We start from the raw sequence: 22,828 nt of genomic DNA, 5'->3' as shown, positions 1-22,828 counted from the left end.
GCATTTAATGGAAGCTGATATTACTGGTGTTACTGATCGAATCTCTTCTGTTTTAAATCTTGCTTTTTTGAATATATATATATATATATTGTTGTGTTGTTTCTCTAAAATGTTGTTAGCAACATTGAAAAAACTTTAACTTAGAGATAGGAAAGTAATACTTTCATAAATAACAGGTAAGTGCCACAGACCACCAGAGGTTTCTGAGTTTCATTCAGGAGATATGTGGCATGTCTGTGAGGAACACTTAAAATCTATAAATTCAAGATGTAATATAATAAAATGCAATATAACAAATAAAAGAAGCAATGAAATACATTTAAAGTCACACAGCATCTAGCACACTACATTACAGTTGCTAAAATAGTTGCTAAAAAAAAATTTTTTTTTAGTGATCCATCAAAACTCTCAGTGAATTTCACATGGTCCATGAGAAATTCAGTTTGGGAATTACTGTAATAAATCAAATGAATATAATGATGAGTGAGAAGCTACCATCTGTAGTTCAGGAACTCACCACCTGGGGCAGCTGTGCACAGACCCAGCTGTTCTTTCTATACTGCACTTCTCCCTGTCCAGGATCCCCAAATGCTTTTACTTGTGTCCACCCCTTTGGCCTTCTCCAATATCTCAGAGACAAAACACTTGATCATGTATCTATTGCTGGACTGTACCACTTCAAGTGAGGTGGGAGGGTTGTATGTTTGAATGAATATCCTGCCTATTACAGGTTTGCAGGCCAGGAGGAACCTAGCTCAGATTCTGTTTTTAAAGGTATAAAGTGAGTTTTCTTCCAGACAACAGGCATGGAACAGTTAAAATTATAATGATTTTAAAGTGATATTAGCATAGCACCCTGATTATATTTTTTAAAAAGGAAAACCTCCATCAGGTGCTTTGAAAATGCAGACTAAAATGTACACATATGGGCTTTAAGTATGATGCATTGGATTTCTAGGTTCAGCAAGTTTGCACTGACAATGGATATTCAATATGTGCAGGAAGGTAACAGCATTAGTTGATGGTTTTTACAAAAAGGAAAGCAAAGCTGCACTCTGACCCAGCTAAGTTTTGTAGTTCAAACATATGACATTCCCTTTGTAGTCAGCTCAAACTGTTTTGAGTCAAACTTGAAACTGGAGATCAAGTTGGTGCTATAGGGTAGCAATCAATGCTTCTACATGAATCTCTTTTTGATTTTAGTTCCTGGGGGAAATAATATTTGAATGGGGGAAAATGTCAATAGTCACTCTGTAAACCCAGTTCTTGAACTGAAACTGATTTAGGGCACAACTAGACATTACATTAATGGCATGAACACAATTAGTGTGCATCTCAGCTGTTGGGGGGTCTGAGCAACAACAGGAATGCAATGGGTGGGGAAGTGGTATTTAACCCCTTCCCTTTGTACATGGTCCCCTCCTCCATTGGTTTGCTATTTGCATCCATAGTGAAATTTACAATCCATCTCTCTTCCCAGGGAACTCTGGGAATTGCAGCCCTGTGCAGGAATAGGGGCCTCCTAACAAATCTCAGCACCCTTTACAAACTACAGTTTCCAGGATTCGGGGGGGGGGTGCTGTGGCTGTGGTATCATACAGCTTTAAATGCATGGTACAGATGAAGCCACAGTTGTGTATGCACAGGCTCTGTTCAGAACTTTAGTTGACTGGGTGGAGGTTAGGAATTAGAATAGTTAGCCAGAACCCTTGTGTGTTAATTGAGTAGGTGAGAGGCCTTAAGTCTGTCTTCCTCTCTTCCCTTTAGGCTTTAGCCACAGAGGCAAAGGAGCATTGCACCAATGTTCATCCTGCACAGTCAGTGATATGGGTAAGCTCAGGTGATGGCATAGGAGGTTAACCAAGTGTTTCGGAACAGCTCCTGCAATGCTTAAGAGCTCCCCTAAGTGGTGTGCCAGTCAAGGTCCCAAATGGAAGAGAAGAAAGCCTCTTGAAGGCCAAGTGGTATAATCAGCATGGCATATTGTGATTTACATTGATCTCTTCCTCTGAGAGCCAGACATAGCAATAAATTAGAATGAAAGAGCACACAGACCTTTCAATGCCCTCCTTGGTACAGATGAATGAGTAGCCTGGTGTATGCTCAACCCCAAAAATCAATTGGGCCTTTCAAGCATTCCTTTTCAACACTTGGAATCAAAGCTGTGGGTGTGCTCAAATCCTGTTCCCAGAAGGGGACATTAGGAACAGGAAGGAGATACCCCAAGTCCAATTTTTAATGACTACACTACACTGGTTTTCTGGACATCAGAGAACTTCTGGGTTAAGAAATATACTTTCTGTCTTTTTATTGCACTACAAAGCAGGGAGGATGCAACAATTGTGGGCTCTGCTGATTCACTTTTGCTCAGGTCTTCCCAAAACTCAGAAGAGGCCTTGGTTGTAGCTTCCAACAGATCGGATTTTTCAGAAAGCAAACATGCCCTTAGATGCTTAAAATGCATTAAGCAGGGAAACTGAATTTTGCACTGACGTGAACAAAACAATCACCAATGCTCTGATGCCACAGGGCCCCCATTGATTTTTCTGGACATTTCAGTATGCCCATGACATTTGGGAACAAAGTGGGTACATTCAAGGCCCTTGAATTTATTATCAGGAGAAGTCCAGCAACGTCTAATCAGAAGCCATTTCCAAGGCCTGTTGTCCTGCATTATTCATAATGAACTTTATGTGCAGCTAAAGTTGTTGCAGTGGATTAATATGTGGAGATTTAGTGTGGGAGCCTCTGGCTTAATGTTCTTGTGACTTTGGCAGTTCATTCTCTCTAATGCTTAGCTGGATGCCAACACCCCTAAATAATTTCTTTACTGTTCAGATTCGGGAGGATGGTGGAGTGAATTTAAGAGTAGGAAGGTTTTGTAAAACTAGGTCTTAGCCCATCCTGGTGCACAATTAAGAACATATGAATCTAAGAGCAGTTCTCCTGGATGAGAATGATGAACCACCTAGAGTATGTTGGCAATGTGTCCTACTGTACAGAAGGCAATCCTGTCTGAATGGTTTTCTGGTCCAAGTTCCATTTAAAGATAAATAACTCTCAAGACTGGAGAGTGGGGCCTTGAAGTGGCCCACCACAGTTCCTGTTTACCCAGGCTTTTGGATCTCAATTTAGCAATAATGTGGAATAAGCCAGGCCTGGTCTGATGTTCAACTTTTAGTGGGGTAGTATTTGTCCGTTTTGATTCTTGTTGACGGATGAACACTTTTATTATTCCTGTGTTATATTATCTGTTGTTGATTTTAAATGTTTGATAAGTGGATACAAATATTAATATTCTGTAAGCTACTTTGACACATTTTAAAAATGCAAATAATAATAAAAATATAGTAATTATTTCTACATTTGCATCTATTCGCATAAATTAGCATATGAAAATGTTATGCAAATCCAAATCCTCTTCTGGCCTCCTTTTTCGTTATTCGTTTCCTACCCTTTCGTGATATATTAAGTGGCTTCCCTAAATATCAGGTCGTGGCCATCACTACAGCTTGTGACAGTGAACTCCTTAAGTTAATTACACACTGAAAGGATACTTGCATTTGAATTACTGTCAGTCAGGGTCAGACTAGATGTGATGCTTGTTATGCAGTTTGGCATCAAGTAGCTTTTTTTTTTTTTAATAAAAAAAACTAAATAGCAAGTGGTGCGGGATGTGGTGGGGTAGGGAGAAAGACTTCGATCCTCTATGCACTGTGGGAAGAGAGAGGCTTTCACAAGGGTAGGAGGGGTGTTTTTCAGCCCAAGAACCACATCCAATTCTGGGCAACCCTTTGTCGCCCTGTTTTGCACCTTTTCCAGTCTCATGATACCTTTCTTTTCCTTTATTTGTTTCTTTTCTTTTAAAAAAGTGTAACTAGAAATGTGCAGTGTATTCCAAAGGCTCTTTCTCTTCCCCTCTTTTGGACATGTGCCTCATGATTTGCATTTTCATTGGGGCAAGGATCTGCGCTTCTTTTGACCTGTAAGGCACTGTCTATTTAAGTTAAAGAACACACTAACACGGACCACAATTGCCCTGTGGAGTCCCTAAGCCCAACATTATTTTTTTAAAGCTCTGTGTTATTTTCAAATCCCACACTTGGGATTTTTTTTTTTTTTAACATTCAACAAGAATAAAACAGAGCTCCTCTGTACTGTACTGAGCTGTAATAAGATTATACATTCCAGTCCTTTACTGCAATGGGTCATTCATCTTAAACACAATTATTTGGGGCTAAAGAGATTTTGTGCTAAAATGATTTTTATCCTTGTTAGGGCCAGTTGTAGCCTGCATGGTCAGGATTTTGGCAGACAGTGATGATGGGCCCCCAGAGCTTGCAATCTTCTTTTCCAAATACCTTCCAAATCTTTCAGGTTGGTTATTTTTTTTAGTGATGGGGTGGGGGCAGTGGTTGTCAGATACAGAAGAGGCAAGCCTCTAACCCCTGGCTGTTGAGTTGAGATTGAGTTGAGGGGATCCTGACTCAAGATCTCTCTCCTTCTGGGGAGTGACTCGTCAGAGTTTAAGCAAACACTCCAGCAAGGCAAAAAACAAACAAAAACAAACGACTCAGAGGGGGCTGAGGTTGGACTGAAATTTGACACACAGGTTGAAAGTTATAATTCCTTTTAGGACAAAAGTTAAGCCAACTTACCACACCGCCGCCTGCAGAGTGAACCAGCACCGACATGCCTTCTCGCAAGTTGGCGACTTCAAAGAGCATCATGTATGCAGTTACAAAGTTCATAGGAAAAGCAGCAGCTTCAGAAAAGCTCATATCGTCAGGGATTTTGTACACAAATTCAAGAGGTGTGCACACAACTTCTGCCCAGGCATTGTAGTTGACAAAGGCCATGACTCTGTCTCCAATCTGTAGACATTTTGGGGGGAAACACACATTCGGGTTACAGCTTTCAGGATGTCCCTGGCAACATGGCTGCAGAGGAATGGAAAGCACAACAGGGAACTTTTTATGTCATTGCAGGCGGGCACAATTGTTCCCAGTGGGGAACAGTTCACACATTTACCTACCAGCCATTGAGTGTATGCCTAGCATATAAGGATCAAATGACACACATGTTGCCAAAACAGTGGTCTGGGATAAGAAATATGATTCAAGGCTTTTAATTCTTGCCTCAAATATCAATTTGTGCCCATAAAGACTTTCCCTCTGTGGATTTCCCATAGTGCCTACCCATTTCCCACTAAAAATAGAAAGAAGGCTTGAAATAAACATCTACCGTAGTTAACAGACTATGTTGAAGTGTGTGCTTGCTATGCCCATAAAATTTTATTTGGTTTGCAGATGTGCCCAGGGCCTAAAATGTTGGTGACTCATTGGACAGTGTTAAACAACAGCCTCAAACACTGCTATTTCAATCAATATAGAACCCGCTGCAACTAATTTAAAGTAAAAATATACATATTGGAAGATTTAACTGCATGCCTGTCTCATATCATTATGTTTCTCTATAGCTCTTATTCAGTCAGGTCAGGGAGGTGTCTTATAACTTGCCTTTAAAAAAAAAAGGACAGGCAAATTGGAACTGCACAGCTCCTTTGTAGATAATGAATTATCTCAAAATCCCGCCAATCCCTAAAGCTTAGAAAAGTTGCAATAGAGGAGAGCAGCAAATTATCCTACTGACCTCAATGAACAGATTTTTTCATCTTCTCTGATCACTGCTAGTGTTATATCAGTGCATATTTTCAAGTTCTTAGTGACATTTTTGGACTTTGCTGGAATTATCTTGAAATTATCACAAGTGTATGTGTGTGTGTTTTTTTAGTATAGATTGTATTTTTACTGCAAACTTTATATCATTGCCTTCTCATACCTACAACCAACTTTATCATTTCCTTTTGACAGATTCTAAAATAGGAAAGCAATTCATATTACTCTTCTGGCTCAAATTCAATTACAAACAAAGAGATATTACACCAGAAGAAAAGGTTGGTGGTGGAGAGGGACTTATTTCAAATATGATACAGTAGAAATCCTTTTTTAAAAAAGGGAAATTGTTATTCTATATATCATGTTCAGCATGTTATGTTGAAGTCCATAAGAATAAAGGTAATTTATTCGGTAATGTTCTCTGCATGTTTTGCTATAGATAATCTTCACATTGGTGCTCAAATATTTTTCAAGAGGAACATGCTGTTTTAGAGGACCCTAGAAGCTACTGAAACCCCGCCTCAAGAGTTCAGCTTGAATGTGAGGACAAAAAGTGTGTGTTGGGGGGGGGGGGGTCAGAAGCAAACCTACAGGCCTTGCCCACGATGTCCCTGCCTGTCTGATTCCCTTCCCTCTTCACTCCTGAACTTCATGTGTTAAGCACAAAAATCTGATGGCTTGTTAACTCCATTGACACACACACTCAGAAACCTCTCCATGATCAGGAACCCTACAAGTGATAGGGAACCCAACTAAAAACTTTGCCTGTGATTGGTTACTGGGTCAGGTATTTTGCCTGTGATCAGGAACCCGATCATGAAAGAAGTCCCCTTCAGAACTTCAGGGCATGCGATGCCAAATTTAGGTGGTGCAGGCAGTTCCCCACACAGGGCACTGAGCTGAGGGGATACAAATTAGTGCACTTGAGAGCATGTGCAGAATGGGAGGCAATGGTGCTGCCATTTTTGCTGTATCAGCTACAGAAGCAATGACCCTCACACCCTGAACATCAGAAATAGAATAAGTGAGGCCTATAACAAAAGGTTGCAGTGTGGACTGTTCTTGTTCAGTCCCCTCCCTTCAGGAAACTTTATTCCATCCCCCTCACCCCCAGTTTGTCTACCACTGCCACAAATCAGCATTCTGTAGCCACCGAGCACACTTAGTCCTCATCTGGATATTTTTTATCTACCTCAATGATTTTGCACACCTCCAAGTGTAATCATACCTCCCTCTTGTCTGTAGGTGGTGCCATTTTGGCTACATTAGCTGGGCAGTCACACCTGAACGTCAAAAATAATGATGATATCATCATATGGATCATTTTGATTTTCAACATCTTTATCAACAATTCCTATCGTTGAATGTGAATTTTTCACTTCTGTGGCATACCAAATTGAAGTTTTCCTTAAGCTACCCACCACAACTAATATGTGATCATATCTAATAAATACATTGCCACCGTCCCAATCAGATATACATATGAGATTACCTCATAGCCTTTCACATTGTCACCCAGAGCTTCTACGATCCCAGAGCATTCAAATCCAGGCACAAGTGGAGTTTTGGGTGGATTGTCAATGTTCCCCTGCCGAACCATCAGGTCAATAAAATTTAACCCACTGTGAATAAAAGAAACAAGTAATGAGGATGTGTATCACAGTACAGTAAACAAAGGAGACAAAATGTAGGTGAGACTTACGCAATCTGGTGTCCTCTAGATGTCATGGACTAGTCCCATACATTATGCCATCAAAACAAAACAATGACCATAACAGCCACAGGAGGCTTTGGCAGCACACTAGTCACAAAACAACATTGTCTCAGTCAAATAAAAATCCTGGGAGAAAAGGTAAGTCATTACCTGGTGCCAAAAAGATGTCAGTGAAGGTGCCAGGCAGTCCTCACTAGAGAGAGGATTCCACAGATGGGGAGCCACAACTAAATATGCCCCCTCTTCTGTCATCACCCTCCAAGCGTCCCTCAGAGGGCCACCTGGAGAAGGCCTCTTAGAAAGCGCTAAGGGTCTGGATAGGTTCATATGCATAACATATGAAATGGAGTTTAGAAAAGTCTTTTCCACGTTTCAACATCAATAGCATAGCCATCTCCTTCTGAATCTCGGGAATTGCATTACCCACCAACTGGTCACAGACAAACTGATGGCACAGGTACAGGTGACACAATGCCAGAATTCTCTTTATATATTTAATATTGTCTTCTGTAAATAGATTATGTAGGATATACAGAGCATATTTGAAAAGCATAACTGACCTAATCCAGATGGGTATTCACTTTCTGCGTAAAGTCTGTGCAGCAATTTGACATGTCTTCTTATGAATTATTTGTACTTCACTGTTTGCATTTGTGAAGTCTTTCAAAGCTATATTAAGAGACCATGCACAACCCACATTTGAAAAGCACATTTTAGAAGGGGAAAGGCCATATTATGTAATTCCAGCAACCACACTGACCTACAGAAAGCCATCTCTTATCCAAACATTGAGGTAGACACAGGATGGAAGTGAAAACTGAACTGAGCATCCACAGCAAAAGACATGCCCATCAGGATTAAATGAAAAGCTCAAATCTTGATGCACGCTGGATTTCTCTTGAAAATCAGCTAGGGGTGGATATGACTTGGGAGAAATGGTCTCACAGACCTAATTGGAACCCCTGGTGGGCCTTTATGCAACATCCCCCAGGGATGTTGCATAACATCCTACATGAGTTCTGAAGAACTCAAAAGTTTGCTAAATACTTTGCAATATTTGAAATGGCCCTAATAAAGGTTTTGTTTTTCTGTGGATCCCACCATGGACCAACAAAGATACCTATGATAGGTTCATACCCATTGAGTTTCCCTTTCCTAGGGTGACCGGGTGAAAAAGAGAAGTTTTTGCAGCTTTGATAAATAGTTTTAAGCTACACCTTTTGAAACTCCCTCTTGCACACAACAATTAAAGGTGTACAAGCCCAGTGCTCCTTCTCTCCTGTCCATTCTAGACATTTTCAGCTGGTGCTGAAGACTGAACCAAAACTGTCCATGTGTTGGCAGAGTTTTTCCTCAACTTGAAAATGTCCTCACTGCATCTCTGGTAAACGTGACTAACAGTGCAATCCTATACATTCAGAAGCAAGCCACACTGACTTCAATGAGACTTACTGCTAAGTAAGTGTGGCTAGGATGCAGCCTAGACAAAGCAAAATGGGATTAACTATATAAACCTTTTTCCTTGACTGCTTCTGCTGTAGGCAGACTCTGCTACAAGAAAATTTACACAGCAGAGTGTTCATACTGACATGAAAAATGTTTCGCTGTATTCCCAACACTAAGAAAAACCCTTGAGACGGGCCATTTCCTTCTCTTTGTGTCCCCTCTGAATATCAGAAAATAATTAATGCTCTTTAAAGATAGAAACATGTTTACACGTTGCCTCTCTGTAGAGATGCCAGAGAAACTAACCATTACATTGCCTTTGAAGTCTCCTAACAGACTTGGATGTAATCTTAGAGAACAGCTCCAAACAAAGAATGTGATAACAACACGTTAGTGGAACTAGATTGTTTTGGTTACTACTAGAAATTGGGGCCCCTCCCAATCCAAGGCGGATTCAAGTGTATAAGGGAGACACAGAACTCTCACTGCCTTATGGCACTCCCTCTAGTAGCAAACTCAGGTGGTGAGTGCCAAAACTAGGCCACTGAGAAACAGGGGTGTGCGCATGTGTATCAGCTGCTTAGGATAACCCTAAATTTTGCAGACCTACAAAATCCCCAAGGGGCAATCTCTACCCCAAACCAGTCCAATGAGGACTGAGCGACAGAATGCTGAGTCGTTTGGAAAAGGAAAAATAGAAGAGGGTGGGAATGTGTTACTGGACTAGGCAGCTGGAATCAGGAATGGGGGCATATCTGTTAGGAATGTTGAGGAGACATTGCAGCATTTTGTTGCAGTTGACACTGGTCCTGTCTGTTTCGTGCCATGGCAAGCTGTCATCAGACAACCTTCATGATCCAGGTTTTGGCTGCAGTTCTATACTCACAACCATTCTACATTCACTGAGTGAAGTGGAGGCGGCGGGGGGGGGGGATGGACTTGCATCCACTGCCCATATCTTCAACCTTAGCTGTACCCATGAACAGGGACTACATGCATACAAGTGGACATAATCACAGTTCACACATTCATTGAACATGGAATTGCTGTGTGAACAGGGCTTGTGAAGGATCAAAAAGCCCTGTTTTCAGACTTCGATACTTCTCCCTGTATTGCTTGCGCACCACATTTCAAATTTCTGTGTGGAGGTAAACACTAATTTTGATATCCCTTGTGAGCACCTGTGTAAGTCTTCTGGTTTCCTGTACACCTCTAAGCCAGGGGTAGAGAAACTGAAGCCCACCAGGTGATCCTGGACTACAACTGCCATAAATCAATGCACATTGGCAGAGTGGGAATTACACCCTGATGGAAATGATAGTACAAAACATATGGAGGTCATGAGGTTGGGGAGAGCTGCATTACACCATGCTAACTCCTATAATATCACATCCTTCATGTGGGGATAAAGAGTTCTTGCACCAATTGTTCATATGCAAAGCAGTGTTCTGGGAACATTGAGCCGGGGATGTCTGAGTGGAAGCTAACACAGACATTAAAGACAGAAAGGGCCTGACCCAGAAAAAAACTGAATGAAAAGCTGCATGAATACAAGACAACATTCATGAGGAGATCTAGGTCATTGGAAACATCAATGGAAATGAGTGCCTAATTTAATTATTGCTCCTGATTGCAAGTTGAGCACTGATTGGCTCTTTGACCCAGTCTCCAATTCTGCATCTATCAGATATACCCTGCCTTTTTATATGTTCAGGGCAACATACAAGTTATAATAAAAGTCACAATGAAGCCCTAAAACCAGATGATATCCCTCTGCCTACTGTGACTCACATTGATAGCACCAAATCTTATTAAGACTAGAAACTCCATATTTGTATAAGTGGAAGATTAATCAACTAAGTGCTTTGTGATTTATGAGTAATGGCAACTGGTAAGGCTGAAAGTTTTGGTTCTGGTGTACTGATGTAGGCTGCTCCCAGACTTTGAAAATCCCTCCCTAGAGAAGTTAGACGGGCTCCCTTCTTGCTGTCCTTCCACCAGCAGGTGAAGAACACCTTCATATTCCAGCTGCTTTTAATGAAAGGCCTGGGGCTATGCTGTTTTTATTGTAATTATCCGTATGGGGTTTTTTAAAAAATCTCTTATATTTATATATAGTTTTAATTCTGTAAATGTTTGTTTTGAAAGACCCCCCCAAATGTTTTTAGCTATTCCTATTCTATCTGCAAGCTGCTTTGAGTCCCCGTTAGGGAAAAAGGAGAGGTATAAATAAATATATACAACTACTGCTGCTGCTACTACTACTAATGATACTGACTCTGCTGTGTATAACTGTCCAGAAACCACTTTGCTTTTGTGTTATTTCTTATAACATCTTGGGCACATCCAATAAGCCAAAAGGTAGGAGTTGCAGTTATAAGCACACTTATTTGTGAGTTAGCCCCACTGAGGAAGAACTTACTTCCAAGTAAACATGCATAGGTTCCAATTGAATGAACTTGTCAGCATCCTTGTTACTTGTTTAGAAAAGGGAAGGGAGAGAGGAAAGTGATGCATGTAATATGCTTGAATCCCAGAGGTTGAAAAGAGCTAAAAATAACCTCATCCAGTTTCCTGCTGCAAGAAATGACTACGAACTCATCTCTTCAAACATCACACCAAATCACGCCACAAGCTAAGAACAGGCACATCACAGAAAATTACTATACAACTGATATAGTAATTTGTATACGGTACAGTGGAACTTTGGTTCTCAAAACCCGGAAGTAACTGTTCTGGTTTTCAAACGTTTTTCGGAAGCCGAACGTCTGATGCAGCTGTTGGCTATTGTTTCTGGGGCGCCTGCACCAATCGGAAGCCGCACCTTGGTTTTTGAACATTTCGGAAGTCAAACGGACTCCTGGAATGGATTACATTTGAGAACCAAGGTACCACTGTATAGCTATATATTCAAGAAAGAACCGTGCATTTTCAGATATCATGGGGTGAGGGAGGAATATCAATTTTTTTAAAAAAAACAACCAGCAGCATTCTGCTATGTAAAACAACCTGCATGTAGGAAAGTAGCAGAGGTGGTAGATGGGCAACTCTGACCTTTCAGCCTGCAATGCCAGGTGCATTTTGGAAAGGAGCCTTTTACAAGTGATGATTTAAAACAACAACCTCCTCTGCACGGGTACAGTCCATTCTACTACTTCACGACATTCTCTCCATGTCCTCATTCTCTCCATGTGTAGATCAAGCCTTAGTCACAAGTAAATTGGATCTGGGAGTTAGCATTGCTGAACCACTGAGAATACATAAGTACCTACAGTAGACTTACACTACTTTTAAAAAATCATCATTCTTCCTCAACATGAAACTTGGAAAATTTAGGATTGTCATTTATGTATCACTCGAAAATAAAGTAAGAATTTATATTCATAGATGTGCATTATGGAATAATTAATTACTATAATAGAAATTAAAGCCATGGTTTTCCCAGTAGTGATGTATGGAAGTGAGAGCTGGACCATAAAGAAGGCTGATCGCTGAAGAATTGATGCTTTTGAATTATGGTGCTGGAGGAGACTCTTGAGAGTGCCATGGACTGCAAGAAAATCATACCTATCCATTCTTAAGGAAATCAGCCCTGAGTGCTCACTGGAAGGACAGATCGTGAAGCTGAGGCTCCAATACTTTGGCCACCTCATGAGAAGAGAAGACTCCCTGGAAAAGACCCTGATGTTGGGAAAGATAGAGGGCACAAGGAGAAGGGGACGACAGAGGATGAGATGGTTGGATGGTGTTCTCGAAGCTACTAACATGAGTTTGACCAAACTGTGTGAGGCAGTGGAAGACAGGAGTGCCTGGTGTGCTCTGGTCCATGGGGTCACGAAGAGTCGGACATGACTAAACGACTAAACAACAACATAACAGAAATACAATAAATTTCACTGTAATGGCCAGGAGCACAGGAAGCTGCTTCAGGCCTTTGCTTCACCTGACTCAATGTTGTCTACATTCACTGGCAGTGGGTGTCCAGGATTTGAGACAGGGCTATGTCCCAGCCCTAACTGGAGATGTCAGGGATTAAACCAGAGACTTTCTGCCTGCAAGACAGATGCTACACTACTGAGATACTGCCCTTTCCATGTGATCTAAGTGTCTACAAAGTTTTCTGTCCACACTCTAACTGTTGAGGGCTGCCTTGGAGATGAAAGTTTTCCCTTGTTAGGGTTCTTTTCTTTTAACCATACCTGGACTGGATAGCCCTTCAAACAGAGGAGTCCCTCAAAAAGAGAGCTGTCCTCTGTCAGTCCTTCAGAGAAGACTATCCTCTGTAGGTCACGAGGCCACCTTAGCACCAAGGCAGCCAGCGACAATTTGTGATACACAGTTAAACTCCTGCTCTAAGACAATCTAGCTTGGTTTGAATGTTGCAAACCAAACAGAACTGAGTGGGTTTTTGAGAGAGAAAGCAACACTCACTGGATCCCGCTCTACACCTGACCCTTGGCAAAACAAACCAACTCACCCTCCAGATTACATCACCTGATTCTAAAATAAGCATCTTAGCGTTCACCTTGACATTTTCTTCCCAGAAAATGCCAGGGCATTTGCGTAGTGAGAGCAGAGCACAGCTGTTTACATGACAAAACTCTCCTTCCCTGGCATGTATGCCCAGAAGTCCTAACTTCTATGGATTTTGCTTGCAAAGAACTTGAGGAATAGCATCCTGTATTGATTTTCTTTTTAAAATGTGGAGTTATATTGAAAAAGAGGCTGATGCTTCCACCATGGGTAGAGTGACTGTTCCTCATAGAGACGCACTAGGAAACAAGCCAGGGACAGGGAAACCTCCTCCCCTTGGCCGCCAAAATATTTACATGGACTAAAGAATGAAAGTCCATGCTACTCACACACTGACAGTGAATATTTTCTTCAAAGGTCAAGCTGGAGGTGTGAGCTCTCTCACCCACTTGAATTTCACTATGGCCTAGAGCAGGGGTGAGGAACCTCAGCCAATCAGGGTCTGCAAGTCTATCCCCCCCCCAACCACACCCACCCACCTGCAAATCATAGGAACCAACTCTTAGGGATAAAATATTTGAGGGGGCTGGGGGCCCCAAAGTTGATGGATTTTGCCATTCAAATGGTCTTGTGATGGATTACATGGGGTGGGGCTTACCTGCCCCCTCCCAATATTGTATTCAGGTTGGCTGCAAATGTTACTGGTGATACCAGCTGATGGGCAAGTCTTCCTTGGAAAGCCTACCCTGCACGGATCCCTTCAAGCTACAAAAAGGATGGGCATGGAATCAGCTTTCCAAATAACCAGGTTTGCTTGTTTTCCCTGTGTGTGCAGTGAAAGCCAGCTGACCCCCTTCCCCCCCCCTTTATTGTTGCATGACAGAGCAGCCTCTGCCAGAGCCGATGTCTAAAATGAAAACTGTGATATCTGGGTTTGAGAACTGAATATAATACTTTTTAGTATTTTTAGAAAGTGGAATGGTTTGGTGTTACCTCTGAGTGCATGTTTTGAGTAATTTTCTACGTATAGCCGCCAGATGAAGAACTGGAAGTTCTCTTTTACTCTCGCTCTTTTTCTTTTCTATCTCTTTTCCTCTTTTAGGTTTGTGTTTTTAGTTGGATTAACTACTTCTATCTTTGATATTCTAAAAAATATTGGGTATTTGATGTTAACTTTTGTATACCTTTTTCAAACTTTCATAAAATCTATGGGTGGGAAAGAAACTACTGCCTTGTATGCAGAAGGTCAGGGGTTAAATCCCTGGCATCTCCAGGTAGGGCTGGGAATGGCCTCTTGTTTGGAACCCTAAGGAGCCACTACCAGTCACTGCAGGCAATTCTGAGCTAGATGGACCAACTTGATATAAAGCCATTTCCTATGTCCCTCCAGGACACAAAGGGGTATTAAGTGCCATGGTCTTGCTGTGTATAGTGTGTTTCTCTGTGTTCTTCTATTCTGACTTGCTGGCTCCAATTCCTAGCTCACCTCTGACAGCTGCTAATGACTTAGCCTTGAGAAAAGGGCAGTGTGCATGTAAGGACTGGCTTCAGAAAATGTGCATTTTCATGCAAAGTGCATGCTGTTCAGTCCCTGCTTCCTCCACCACAAGGTCATATAAAACTGTTATGGTGAATGCCTTTTTGCAGTTTAATGAACTGCAGACCAAATCAGATATACATCTAAGCACACCTGCACTTTACCTGCACTGGTATATTGCTTGCCCTGGAATGCCTAAATTCATAGGCACAGTGAGGATCATCAGGCAAATCCCCATGCCTAATTGTATGATGTGTAAGGAAACCCCAGCCTCCCACCCCCTCCCAGGGAAAGCCAGCTTGGTTGGGGGGCAGCTTAGGGACAAGTGGGAGCAGGAAAACAACTCAATAGTATAAAGGCCATCATGGAAGTCTAGTCCCCTTCCATGGGGGGGGGGGAATGAGGGGGGAAACATCAAAATGGAGGCCTAGCTCTTAGTGAGGTGGCCAATATGTGTCTAGGCTACATCATTTTCAGGTCACATCCACACCATAAATTTATGGATGTCCTATTGATTTTGATGGAGTTGACTTTATCAAGTGAGCACACCTTAGATTGCAGTCTCAACTTATTTACAATACCTTCAAGTACCTAACTTTGTCCAAGAACAGGAGGGGCACTGACCTCCTGCCCCCCACCCCAGATAGCTTGAATCTTACATCAAATTCATTCTAATATTTATTTCATTGTACATTTGTTTTATTACATTTGTACCACACCTTTCTTCCATCAAGGGACTCAGTATAGCATCACATGTGGTTCCCAGGTCTGCCATTCAGGCAATAACTAGGTCTAAACCTGCTTAGCTTCAGAAAGATGCCAATAGCCTACAGCCAGTAACCGCTAGAACGTATTAGTCCCCAGATGTTTCTAGAATGCAACTCCCATCATCCCTGACCATTGTCGATGGCTCAGCATGATGGGAATTGTAGAGCAATGATATTTCCGGTCCCTGGGGTGAAGAGCACTGGCCTAGAAGTTGAAATACCAGTCTTTTACCATGAGCTTGCCCAAGCGTTGGACCACCTCAGCACAGTTGCTACACACACACAATGCAGGAAACTAGCAATAATGGCAAACACTGAGTTGCTTCCCCATGAGAAAATGTGTTAGGATTAGCAGGCAGCAGAGAAATGTAGAGATGAGAAAAGACTCAGCTGGGGGAAAAGGGGATTCATTCAGAGCGAAGGCAATGCTGGGTCACAGTAACCAAATGCAATCAATGCATGGCTGACAGACAGAAAAAGAACTTCACACCATACAAGAAACCTAATAGGATGCTGAGGCGAGTAGTGTCTTGGAAACCAGCCAGTCTACTACTAAACTGCAGAGTCACAAACATGGGAGAAGAGGGAAGACTGACAGAAAAGAATCACAGAAGGCCAAAATGCTGTTTCCCAGCTCTTACCTCGTCCTCATACCCATTTCAAAAGGCTGAAGCAATAGGAGCAGAAGAGCTCCCATTCAGCTGTACAGAATGAGGACCACCATAATGGAAAATTAAGGTGATCACCAGCACCATAATAATGGTAAATTAAGGTGGTTATCCTATGCACATTCTCCTGGAAGAAAGCCCCACTGAGCAGTTTTAGATCTGAGTAAATGCCTCAAATGTTCGCCCTGTATGTAAACTGGCAATCTGATGCATTCTTACTTGGGAGTAAGACACACTGCACTTAAGCAGGACCTGCTTGTGGGTAAACATGCACAGGGTGGCACCCTTTATATTTGACACCAAGCCCCAACTGTACTGGTGGGAAAATGTGCCTAGGACTGGCCTGTAACTTTGCAAAAGTGTCTTGGAGGGGTGAACATCCCCATATCCCATCCATTCATTCCCAAGGGCAAGCAAGATCTCTCTCCTGTCCACCCTCAGGCTGAAACGATAGGCTACCAAGGCACTTAAAAAAATGCTCGCCCAGTGAAACACGGATGCTATCACTAAATGCAGAGAAGGGCTTCAGAATATGGATGGCAAGGAGTGGGGGGGGGGAGGGGCTGGATGGGGGTCAGAGGCAGAGCATCTTCTCATGCAGAAGGTCCCAGGTTCAGTGCCTGGCACCTCCATGTAGGACTGGGAAAAACTCTCTGCCTGAAACCTGGACAGCCCCTGCCAGTCAGTGTAGACGTTGCTGCTGAGCTTAGGGGTCTGACTCAGTTTCCTGTCTTCCTAGGAATATGCTTCTGGAGGGATGGGTGGGTGGGTGGGAAGGATGATGACGATGCTGATATAAGAGTAAGAATAAGAATAATACTGGACCAGGCTTTGACTCTGATCTTGAGTTCTCCTTCCTGAGGCTCCGGCATCACTTTTTTGGACACCCGCAGCTTGTTCAGTCCCCCGAAGGCAGAGAGCACCACGGCGCGCATCTCCTTCGCGTCCGCGCCTCTCGGGCCGCTGCTGCCGCCGCCGCCGCCTTCGGCTGCCTCCTTCTCGATCATCTGCTCCGTCTCCTCGGCTTTCTCGGCTCCTTCCTTGGCCATGGCGCTGCTCGGAGTCGAGGAGGGGAAGGGGGAAGGAGGAAGGCCGGACGGATGGACGGAGGGAGAGATGCAGAAGAGCAAAAAGGCAGAGAGGGCAACCTTTCCTTCTCACTCCGGCAGCCTTTCCCTCTCCTGTTGAATGCGAGCGTGGGCTCTGCGTGAGTGTGTGCGTGTGAGCGCGCGCGCGTGTGCGCGCGGCGGGATGCTGAAAGATGTATGCAATGGCTGCAGCCGGCTGGAGGAGAGAGCTCGGTCCTACCGCCAGCCTGACCATCGCCAAGCGAGTAGAGGCGCCGCCGCCGTATAAATAAATGAAGGCTGCAAATAAATAAATTAATTAACCTTCCCGCCGTCCTTGGAAATTTATTCCCCGCGAACGAGCGTGGAGGTGACGAATGGGCAGGTGTGTAAGCTTATCGGGGCAGAGAGTTGCTCTCTTTTTGTTGTCAAGCTGTAAAGGGCCTATTGCTTATGGCTTGCATTATATCATCACCATTTGCTTATTACTGGGTGGTACCCAATGATACCTGTTAAAGTTAATACACACAGTCAACTTGGGTTCCCTGATTTCAGAGGGTCTCCCCTGGTTAGGACTTACTTGGCGACAACCCATTATTACTATAGTTGGATTTTGGTGGATGCTGTTATTATTGCTATTGTAGTTAACAACTTCAGGTGCGTTTTGGCAGAGGTTTTCTCCCCCCCTTTTTAAAAAAAATACTGCCCTTGCTTTTATTAATCTCAGGGTTCTGTATTTTTATTATTATTACATATTTCTATAATTTGTGTGCTTTGATGTTTTGAGCTTTGGGGAAAGTGTTTTCAAGACATGCCAATGAGAAGGAGAGACTCCTTAGCTCAGTGGGAGTGGACAGGCTTTAAATGCATAAAGTCCCCAAGAGCCTATTCCAGGTAGTGTTGGGGCACATTCTTGTCTGAAACCCTGAAGAACAGCTACCAGTCAGTGGTCAGTCTTGAGTAGGCTTCCTCAACCTTGGCCCTCCAGATGTTTTTGGCCTGCAATTCCCACAATCCCTCGCTAGCAGGACCAGTGGTCAGGGATGATGGGAATTGTAGTCTCAAACATCTGGAGGGCTGAGGTTGAGGAAGCCTGGTCTTGAGGTCCATGGCCTGACTCAGCTTTCTACTATGCCACATTTGCTAAGGCTTCCGTAACTTTTATAGCTACGCAGAAGAAGGGATTTTACCAGATGCAGTTTCTCTTTGCTCTGAATGACAAGCTACTTCTGCTAAAAGTCGTCTGTAAATATGAAGAAAGTGGGGGTGGGTTTAAACAGAGGTTGGATAGGCCATCTGTCAGGGACTCATTAGCTGTGATGTCTGCATTTCAGGCGGTTGAACTAGATGACCTTCAGGGTCCCTTCCCACACGACAAGCCTATGATTCTAGGTCAGAGATGAAGAATCTCAGCGCTGGGAGGTCAAATGCAGCCCTCCACAGCTCTCCAACTGCTCCTCAGGACTCTTCCCACACCAAACCTCTTATTGGCTCTGCTCCACACCCTCTTCCAGTTTTTCTTTCTTTCTTTCTTTCTTTCTTTGTGACCAGGCTAGAATGTGTCCCTGAACTGTAATAATGCCTGCTTGGACAGAAAGAAAAATGTGTAGAAACTTCTGACCTTTGTCTAGCCTTCTGAGTGGTGGCAAGAGTCACATCCATTGCCCCACCCACCACTATCATGTGGCTCATGGAAGGTTTCCCAGCAGAGTATATGGCCTTCAAGCCGGAAAAAGGTTCTCCACCCCTTTACTAGGTTCTCTTAGCCAAGCCACTCCCTCTGAGACTCCCCGCCTACAACATGTGAATAATAATAGTGACCTACAACAATATGATGGGCTTTCAGCAATCATATGAGGCTGCCTGAAGTATTAGACTTGGAACAGCTGCCCTGGCCTGTTTGTGAAAGTTGTTAGATGTTAAGTGACAGGGGGTGCTTTGGGTGGTGATTCCACACAGTGCCACACTCGGTAGAAGCTAGAGAGGCAGGTACTGGTGTGTATAGCCTACTGTACAGATGGCAGGTGCAGTGGTTAGAATGTAGGACAAAGACTTGGGAGACCAGCGTTCGAATCCCCACTCAGCCACAAAGCTCGCTGGGTGACCTTGGGCCAGTCACTCCCTCTCAGCCTAAGCTACCTCACAGGGTTGCTGAAATAGGGAGGAGAATTATGTATGCCACCTTGAGCTTCTTGAAGGAAAGGTGGGATATAAATGCAATAGATAATTAAATAAAGGTAAAATTCACTTTCATTGTTTTGCTCACTTTTGTCTCTGGCCTTAAATACACTGGCATATGACACCCCCCCACCCCATATTGTCCAGAAAGAAATGCAGCCATCTTCTGCTCTAGAATGTAGGAACTGAACCAAAAGAGTTAAAAGTGGGGAAGTTGATTGATCTAGGCAGCGGCATAACTAGCCGATTGGGTGCCTGGGGCAGCGCGCGCTCCCTGCAGCTGGGGGCGGGGCGAGCCAAGGTAGGGCGCACTGCGTGGAGCCTCTCTGCGAGAGCCAGTGTAGTGTAGTGGTTAAGAGCAGTGGACTCGTAATCTGGTGAACCGAGTTTGATTCCCCACTCCTCCACATGCAGCTGCTGGGTGACCTTCAACTAGTCACACTTCTCTGAAGTCTCTCAGCCCCACTCACCTCACAGAGTGTTTATTGTGGGGGAGGAAGGGAAAGGAGATTGTTAGCCGCTTTGAGACTCCTTAGGGCAGTGATAAAGCGGGATATCAAATCCAAACTCTTCTCTTCTTCTTCTCTGCAGCCTCCCCCTTAGTTGTAGGACAGCTGAGGCAGTGGGCAGACGCAATCCCTGAGCTGTTCGAAAAAGCAGCCTGCAGTTTGCAGGGAGTCTGCCCACCCCCTCCCCCTCAGGAGAGACGTGTGGCTCAGGCACGCTGCAGGCCCTGTGGCGTGACACCCAGTGCCCCCCGCCTCACATACCTATGCCTCTGGATTTGGCAGATTCATGGAGCAGAGGGCTGTCGAAGGCTACTAGCCACAAAGGCTGTGCTCTGCTTGCAAAGTTGGAGGCAGCAATGCTTCTGGTTTCTGGAAATCACTTGAGGGGAGAGTGCTCCTGCAGTGGCATAGGAAGGGGTGCGCGGTGGGTGCGGGAGTTATTTTTTTCAAAAACACATATGTTTGCCATTTTGTCACCCCCCTCAGTGATGACACCCGGGGTGCCTCACACCCACCGCATCCCCCTTCCTATGCCACTGAATCTAGGGCTGGCTAGCTTTTTTTTGGCTGGGGGCTGCATTTGCAGTTGGCCAAAAGTAAGTGCATACACACTCCACTCCTCCCTGCCTCCTCAGCTGATTCATGCCCCAAGGTCATGCAGTGAACTTCATAGCTGGGTTTGGATTTGAACTCAGGTCTCCTCAGTCTACTCCAGCACTCAAACCACTACACCACATTACATTGTTTGCACATGTGGCACTCCCTGCATTGCAGAGGGCTGGACTATATGATCCTTGGAGTCCCTTCCATTCTATGATTCTGCAAATCATCCCTCAGCTCAGTCATGCCACAAATTTCAGGGAAATCACCTTGAAAGTAAATGTATGTATGATAACATGGACTGCAGTGGCTGGGAAAAGGGCACTCTGCACATGTGAAGAGACACACTGTCTTTTGGGTTGTTATTCCCAACAAGCCATCACTGAGCCTTCATTTTTTAAGAACAGTTTCTGTGGTTCAAATTAAGCCATCTTTATATAAGTCTTTCTCCTCTGAACACTCCCTTCCCTTAACTATAGCTACCAGACTAAAAACCTGAAATTACACACCTGTGGACATACTTATCTGAAATTATGCTTTTGAAATGAATGCTGTAGTGGAGGAAAAGCACTCTTGAAATTTTAGCTCATTTGTTCTGTCTGGTCTTTTCTTTGGGGGACATTTTGCTCCAGGCATGTTGACAACTTCCATTGTCTCAAAGTGTCAACCCACTTAGGTTGGGATTGGGTTCTTTGTGAGCCTCCTGTAACATCCATCCTATCTCCTTTCTAATAGGCACCCTGCGCCAGCAGAAAGAAATAAAGGAGTCGGCGCAATCAGACCACATCAAACCCTTCCCAGAACAACAGGAACGTTTTCTAATTGAGTAGTTTTTAGTTTGGGGGGGGGGGAGGAAATGTAAATCAGGTAATGTGGGAGAAGTCCTCAAATCCTAGGTGCCACTCAGGTGGACAGGAAAATGGATGGAACATGGGGTGCTGCCTCATAGTGAGTCAGAACATTTGCCTATTTAATCCTGTATTGTCTACACTGACTGGCAGTGACTCAAGCAGGGAACATGCCCAGTGATACCTGGAGAGGCCTGGGATAGAATCTGGGACCTTCAGCGTGTGAGCCAGTGCTCTGCTACTGAGCTACAGCCCTGCCCTGTGGCTATAGCATTCCCTGATGAAGGACACTGGGCATATGCTCAGAGACACCCTTGTTTTCTTTTTCCTGAAAAAGAAAGTGAAAAGCAACCCTAGACAAATAGTAAGGAAACCCAACTTCACTTTAGATATTATTTGCTTGTTTGTTTATAATATTTTTTTACCAGCCCTTCACCACTATGCCCCAGGACATGTTACAACATTAGAATATATACAATTATAAAAAACAGCTAAAAGTGTTACAATGATAAAACGTGCAATACCATTCTGAACGGAACAGAACGGCATATTTTGACACATTAAAAACAAAACAAATACACAGCTGCTCGATAGATTAAGTAGATGGGTGCACCTTTTCAAGCCCTGGATCTCCTTGCAAGAAGGAGGCAATGTTTAATTGCCTTAAAGGTAAAGGTAAAGGGACCCCTGACCATTAGGTCCAGTCGTGGCCGACTCTGGGGTTGCGGTGCTCATCTTGCTTCATTGGCTGAGGGAGCCGGCATACAGCTTCCAGGTCATGTGGCCAGCATGACTAAGCCGCTTCTGGCAAACCAGAGCAGCGCACAGAAACGCCGTCTACCTTCCCGCCGGAGCGGTACCTATTTATCTATTTGCACTTTGACGTGCTTTTGAACTGCTAGGTTGGCAGGAGCAGGGACCTAGCAACGGGAGCTCACCCCGTCGCGGGGATTCGTTCTGCCGACCTTCTGATCGGCAAGTCCTAGGCTCTGTGGTTTAACCCACAGTGCCACCCACGTCCCCGTTTAATTGCCTTACTGTTGGGTAAACATGCTCAGGATTGGAACCTCATTCTTCTGTGGATCTAGTTATGAGACAGAGGTCTGATTTGAATGTGTGTTTATATCACTTGATACCTCATGAATTCGCAGTTGTCCATGTCAAATAGCTGCCCCCCCCCCATGAATCAATTGGCTTTTTATGGAGCTATATTGCAGTCAAAACTCAACACTGTTTATTTTTCTACTCATGTATGATATGGTTTTTCTTTTACAATCAAGTCCTAAAGAAGACTGCATTGCATATTAATCATTTTTAGCTTTCTGGGTCAAAATTAAGTATTT

The 22,828-nt window shown here is 43.8% G+C and overlaps 1 protein-coding gene across 3 annotated transcripts in view; it reads right to left on the bottom strand.

Annotated features, from left to right (window-relative positions):
• The window catches only part of VAT1L (vesicle amine transport 1 like), a 52,181-nt gene extending 34,591 nt beyond the window's left edge, over nucleotides 1-17,590 (bottom strand). For 2 of the 3 annotated variants that reach the window (XR_014551904.1, XM_083629826.1), the window contains exons 1-3: nucleotides 17,109-17,583; nucleotides 7,171-7,300; nucleotides 4,659-4,874 (exon numbers count right to left, since the gene is read on the bottom strand). Coding sequence is in view for 2 of the 3 variants with exons in the window: in XM_083629826.1 (XP_083485952.1) it covers nucleotides 4,659-4,874; nucleotides 7,171-7,300; nucleotides 17,109-17,332 (570 nt within the window). In the remaining variant the exon portion in view is untranslated. Of the gene's footprint in view, nucleotides 1-4,658; nucleotides 4,875-7,170; nucleotides 7,301-7,380; nucleotides 12,251-12,710 lie in introns of all 3 variants that reach the window. The other variant, XM_083629827.1, reaches the window with a different exon arrangement.
• Between the last annotated feature and the right edge of the window lie 5,238 nt (nucleotides 17,591-22,828).

The sequence above is a fragment of the Podarcis filfolensis genome, assembly GCF_964270895.1.
Source record: "Podarcis filfolensis genome assembly, chromosome: 8".
Taxonomy (NCBI): Eukaryota; Metazoa; Chordata; class Lepidosauria; order Squamata; family Lacertidae; genus Podarcis; species Podarcis filfolensis.
Note: the sequence above shows the minus strand (reverse complement) of the source record. Positions and strands in the feature narration are given on the sequence as shown.